Source organism: Trichechus manatus, unplaced genomic scaffold (assembly GCF_000243295.1).
Source record: "Trichechus manatus latirostris isolate Lorelei unplaced genomic scaffold, TriManLat1.0 scaffold00088, whole genome shotgun sequence".
Classification (NCBI taxonomy): Eukaryota; Metazoa; Chordata; class Mammalia; order Sirenia; family Trichechidae; genus Trichechus; species Trichechus manatus.
Genome location: NW_004444024.1, coordinates 4,806,726 through 4,812,725, shown reverse-complemented (window position 1 = coordinate 4,812,725; position 6,000 = coordinate 4,806,726). Strand labels below are relative to the sequence as shown.

The 6,000-nt window shown below is 52.0% G+C and overlaps 1 protein-coding gene across 1 annotated transcript in view; it reads right to left on the bottom strand.

Annotated features, from left to right (window-relative positions):
• Nucleotides 1-395: 395 nt before the first annotated feature.
• SLCO2B1 (solute carrier organic anion transporter family member 2B1) overlaps nt 396-6,000 on the bottom strand; it is a 40,664-nt gene continuing 35,059 nt past the window's right edge. Inside the window, exons 11-14 of the mRNA XM_023736497.1 lie at nt 3,588-3,751; nt 2,043-2,107; nt 1,607-1,727; nt 396-576 (exon numbers count right to left, since the gene is read on the bottom strand). Of these exons, the coding sequence (XP_023592265.1) occupies nt 396-576; nt 1,607-1,727; nt 2,043-2,107; nt 3,588-3,751 (531 nt within the window). The remainder of the gene's footprint in view (nt 577-1,606; nt 1,728-2,042; nt 2,108-3,587; nt 3,752-6,000) is intronic.

Genomic DNA, 6,000 nt, shown 5'->3' with positions numbered 1-6,000 from the left:
TCCAGGGGAGCAGCAGAGCTAGGCTGGGCCCAGTGTGGAGGGCAGCCTGGCCTACTGTGGTCGACTTTCCTGTCCCGGGCCCCAGGGAAAGATGCGTAGCCCTTCCACCCAGGAAAGCCTGGTTCAAGGTCAGCCTGTTGGCTGAGGAATGAAGGGAAAGAGCTTCTTGCACAGAAGTAAGTGATCAACACAGCAAATCCTCAAATAATGTCATGGTTCAGATGAGCAAATGAAAGCCCAGAGAGGGTCAGTGACTTGTCTGAAGTCACACAGCAAGTTAGAAGAATAGCCAGAATTGGAACACAGGGCTCCTGACACCCAGTCTGGGGAAAAGAGCCCAGAGGAGGTATCTTCTGGGACTGCCACTCGCGGCCAGAGTGGGGCCCTGAGACAGCTCACACTTTGGACTCCTCAAGCTTCTTCTCTGGCCCTGACTCTAACTGCTGCTGCTCTAGGCCACAGCTAGGCAGGGTCGTCTTGGTTCCCGCCTCTTTGTCCTGCTGCCTCAGGATGGCCATAATCAAGATGAAGCAGACCAGGGAGCCCGTCTTGAAGAAGAACTGGAGGCCGATGAACCTAGGGGAAAAAGCAAGGGACCCTTGAAAAGGACCTCTCAGTCCAAGACTTGGATATCCTCAGGCTGGTGGCATGGTGGCATCAACAGTCCTCACCCACTGTGCAGTGAAAGCCATTGAGGACTTAAGGGGAGTAGAGGCGTTCAGCCCCAGGACAGCAGACCCCAGCACCATGGCCGTGGCTGGGGAGACATGGGGATCCCCTGGAGTTGATCCTTATGGGGCCCTTCCTTGGAACAGGGGCAGAGGCTCTGCAGATGGGGCCCCAGGCAAGGATGGGACAGAAGCCTGGGCATCTTCCCTGCCCTGTCCCTGCCTGCTGTGTGGCTGGAACCAGCCTTGTCTCTCTCTCTCCCCTCTCTAAGAGTTCATGGGCCTAACAATTGCACCTTTGGATGTCCTCACCCCTCCCAAGAAAAAGAGGATTCCATCTGTCCTATTCGTCTAACTCACCAAGGCTCTTGTTTGACTTTTCCTCCCCTAGGAATCCCCCCTGGACAGTCTCTGCCTCTAGGGACCATGCCCTCTTCAAAGCTGAAAGTGACTACCCACTCCCTGCCCCAGCCCTGCTAGCAAGCTTGTCCATATCCATCCTAGAGCTAGCAGCCTCTCTGTCTTCAGGTTCTTCTGAGCTCCCTGTTGTACAGATGGAAAGACTGAGCCCCAGAGAAGAAGCCCCAGTCTCTCTCATAGCTAGGCCACTCCATGATTCTCCCCCAGGCCCAGCCTGTGACAATATCATGGTCCCTGCACAGACTCTATGATCACATGGCTTGGGTTGGAGGGCCAGCTTTGACAGTTATTAGCTGTGTGACCTTGGGCGACTTGCTTTAACTCTCAATTTCCTCATCTATAAAAGGAAGAGAGTCAAGCTTGCAGGACTGGAGTGCTCAGCACTGGATACAGCACCTGCCACATAGCAGGTGGATGTAATGGGACCTCCACTTCCCTGCTGGTGTCCTGCCTGGGTCCCAAGTGTCTTTCCAGCCCCCTTCCCACAGTCCCCTGGCAGCCTCCCCGCCAAGTCTCACCGGGTTCGGAGCAGATCGTGGTCATAGTAGCGGCAGACAGCTCGACGTCCACAGCTCTGGGCCCAGTACACACAGGTGGTATCAATGGCGCTGCCATGGATCACGGGGCTGGGCATCCAGGCTGCAGGAGGAGATGCTCAAGGGACAATGGAGGCCCGGCATTCCCACCCCCTCACCACACTCCCTGGCACACACGGACCCCTCGGGGCTCTGGACCTCCAGGGGCCTCTTGGCTTAAGAAGTGTTTGAACCTCAAGCCCACCCCTTAGCCTTGCATCAGATGGAGCCTCCCTGACAGTCTGCCTAGCTTCTGCTCATCGCGTCCAGAGTACCTGGGAGCCACAAGGTCAGGGACTGGGCCCCACTCATCCCTGTGGGGTCCACTCATCATCTGGACCCCATCACTACCACCAATGGTCCCAAGCAGGCTGTTTACCAAAAACTCTCAGGAGCATGAACTGGATGCCCACAGCAAAAGTCTTGTCTTCTTTCTTCACTCCCCTAACAAGCAAAGACATTAGAACATGAGGATAGAGAGTTCCAGCCCCCAAGGGCCATGCAGCAGAGTGGAGGGGCTCTCACCACCCCTTCTCTCCTACCACTGAGAGCCAGCCCTCCCCCAGTCTGAAGGTTGGGGGTGAAGGACCTGCACCCCATCTCCCTTCAACCTGCAGAGCCTGGTCCCGGTGTACCAGGCACACTTACTGACCATCAGGGCGCTGTGCTGACCGCCCTATGGTCCTGGTCAAGAACACATCCCCTCTTCCCCTTCCTCCTACAATTGGCAAGACATGGAGATGGGACAACTAGACACTCCCTCCAGCTTCCCAGCCACTGTAGTGTCTCAGCCTGAGCTCTCCGGGCAGTCATGGCTCCTCCTAAGTAATAACAATGCTGGCACTATGGAGTGCTTACTATGGGCTCAGTCATTCTATACTGCAACCCCCACATCACCCCTGTGAGGTAGGTATACTGTTAGGCCCATTTTACAGATAAGGAGACTGATGCTTAGACAGGTTAAGTGACTTGGTCAAGATCCCAGCTAACCAGTATCAAAGACAGGATTTGTGCAACCCAGAGCCTGCATTCTTAACCGCTCCTAATCAGGCTGCCTGCTGGGGCTTCTGATTCCTCCACTTTCTCTCTCGTGGACAGCCTGTTTTAAGGACCTACATGTCTTTTAATATTTACAAGGGCTCTATCCCCCTTGTAATTTTCTAGAAAGCAGAGAGGAAATAAAATAATCCCGGCATAATGAAGAATTGGAATTGTCTTACTCTGAGGTCCCCTTATCCCAGCCCATCCTCCCCCGCAAGATGACCCTGACTTTGGCCTCAGGTGATGATCTGTCAAGCCCAGCAGGCATTTTCAGGACAATGGCCAGAGAGATACTGTACCAAGAGTCAGTGTTCAGCACAGGGCTGGTACCCAGTGAGCACTTAAAAAGTACTATAAGTGCTTGTTGACTTGAACTGATGTTCAGAATCATGGACCACACTGACACAGTTTGGTTTTATGGACACACCTCCTGTGCTTGTCCATTGCAGGTAGGATGGGGCCAGGGAGTCAGGTGACACTCCTCTACTTCCTCCTCACCATTCCTGTGATACTCCCTCAATTTGACTGGGAGGCCAGGGCAAATCCTCAAGGTGTGGCCTCCTTTCCTGTAGGGCAGATAGGTACTGGGCCAGGCACCAGTATTATTCCACCCAACACTTGTTATGTGACCTGGGGCCAGCTCTTGAACTTCGCTGAACCTCAGTTTCCTTATCTGTAAGATGGGGAGAAAAACCTGTCTCAGCATGTTGCCATGAGGATGAAAACAGGACAATGAAGGTCCAGGCTGTTGTGGGGAACCAAGACATCCACGTGGCCTCCTTCTTGGGACTCCTCCTTCAGAATTACTGGTCCTGCCTATGGTTAAGGACTTCCTGGTGTCCACCTGTCCCTGCCCATCCCCGCTTCCAGGCGCTGCTCTCACCTTAGGATGAGCATGAAGGAGGGAGTGTGTGTGACACTGGCCAGTGCCGCACTCGCACTGATCAGGAGCACGAAGGGCAGCACCAGGTAGCCGCAGGCTGAGTCACAGGAGCCTGCTGTCACAGAGCCGCCCCCCACCACACAGCTGCAGTTGGTGTAAAAAACCTGGGGGCAGAAGGGAGGAGAGAAGAGCCTTCAGGAGCTTCCAAAGGCAAGCAAGCTGCCCCCAGGCCTGAGGTCCAGGAAGGCTCATGAAGGCCCAGGGGAACATAGCTGGCTGGGCCAGAGCCGGCTAGAGTGTAGGACTTCTGACCTCTTGGCCATGTTAGGACAAGCTGGGGAAGCCAGGCGGGTACTTGTTCACAGGCTGTCTGCACACCAGTTGGGCTGAGCCTGAGCTGAGACCGTGGGGAGACAGGGAAGTGGAAAAAGACCCAGAAAAGCATCACCCCCCCAAACACACACACATCCAGGGGTGGATTATCCAGTAGGCAAGGTAAGCACGGTTCTTACGTTGCTTACCAGATCATCCGTAGTGAACAATTTCACATTTTTCCACCACATCAAAGATTCTGCTTCTAGATATGGCTGGCATCTGTCTCTCTCCCAACCCCATAGCACCTTCCTACACAATCAAAGCCTCTTTTCAAATTTACAATCCCTGACAGGGACAGATTACACAGTAAGCACAGGTAAGACCATACTTACTAATCTGTAAAGTAAGGAAGCACAAGTAAGCCCGTGCTTACCTTGCTTACTGGGTAATCCGCTCCTGTACCCACCCACACACACACCACATAACTCACACCTGTGTACACACCGCACACATACCATACCCCTTACACACACACACCATACCACCCACATACCACACCGCTTATACACGTACTATACACACACACACCACATAACTCACACCCTTGCACACATTACACACATACCCTACCCCTTACACACACACACCATACCACCCACACACCACTTATACACATATTACACACATATACACACATACCACATAATTCACACGCACCACATACCAATAAGTCACGCACACACACACGCACAAGTTCCTGACTACCTGCGTAAGGAATCAAAGCAACAAAGAGTGCTTTTGGGGAAAGAGCTCAGAGGTTTTCCACCTCAGTTTCCTTCCTTCCCACTTGACTGAGGCTTCTAGGGCACTGGGTCCTGGAGAAGAATCTCAAGGGAAGATAAAAGCACAGAATGGAGAGATCCAGACAACACTATGGGAGCCCCAGGACACCGGGTGTTGGAAACAGATGAATAGATATACAAAATGTGGTCTATCCATATAATGGAATATTACTCAGCCATAAGAGAAATGAAGTTCTGATGTTTGCTATGACATGGAAGAACCTTGAAAACATTATACTGAGTGAAATAGTTAGACACAAAAGACAAATATTATATGGTCCTACTTACATGAAATAACTAGAATAGGCAAATGCATAGAGGCAAAAAGTAGATTGGTGATTACCGGGGCCTGGAGGGAGGAGGAGGGAATGGGGATTTATTGCTTAAGGGGTACTGACTTTGTTTGGGGTGATGAAAACTTTGGAAATAGTGGTAATGGTTACACATTACATGGTGAATGCAACAAATGTCTCTAAATTATACACATAAAATTAGTTAAAATGGCAGAATTTTTGTTGTATGTATTTTACTATAATAAAATTTTTTAAAAGTGGTCTGGATGAAGAGTACCTTCAGGCTTCTGATGGGAGCAAAGCTGACCCCAAAAGTCTGGGCCTTTCTTCGCTGTGGATCAGAGCTTCTCATCCAGTGTCCCAGCAATCCTTAGCCTCGGCTGGGAGACAGGTGTGTGGAGAGTGATCTCAGCACTCCTGGTGGCCTGGCTGGCCTGGGGCAGCTGGAGCCCTCAGGGCCTCTCACCTCCAGCCCTAGAAGCTCAGCTACTTCCCAGTGTGGAAACAGCTGATATGGATGCGAGAGAGACTTGGAAGGATTTTAAGCTGGGAGAGAAGAGACCTGATATTCCAAAGCCTTCTCAGGCTGCTGCATGGAGCATGGACCGGATGGAGAGGTTTGGGGCAGGGGCCCATTTAGGAGTGAGGGAGTGAATGGAGAGATGTGGAACTAGAGAAAGGTAGGCAAGAGAGAGAGAAACAACGTCTAGGATTAAGGCTTGGGTAACTGGGTGCTCTTCTTCCCAATGCCTGGTCAAGCTGACATGTGTGATGAGGCTGTGCTCCACAGGTGACCTCCTGAATACACACCATTTTACACTGCAGGAAAAGTGGCCTTTGGGCCTTCACCTATGGGCCAAGCAACCCACTGGGCTGAAGATAAATGGAGGGACAGGTAAGGGGAGAAATGGGCCAAGGCAAAGTTAGTGGAAGAGAGATGTCCTGCCCCTGTTCCTTCTCTAA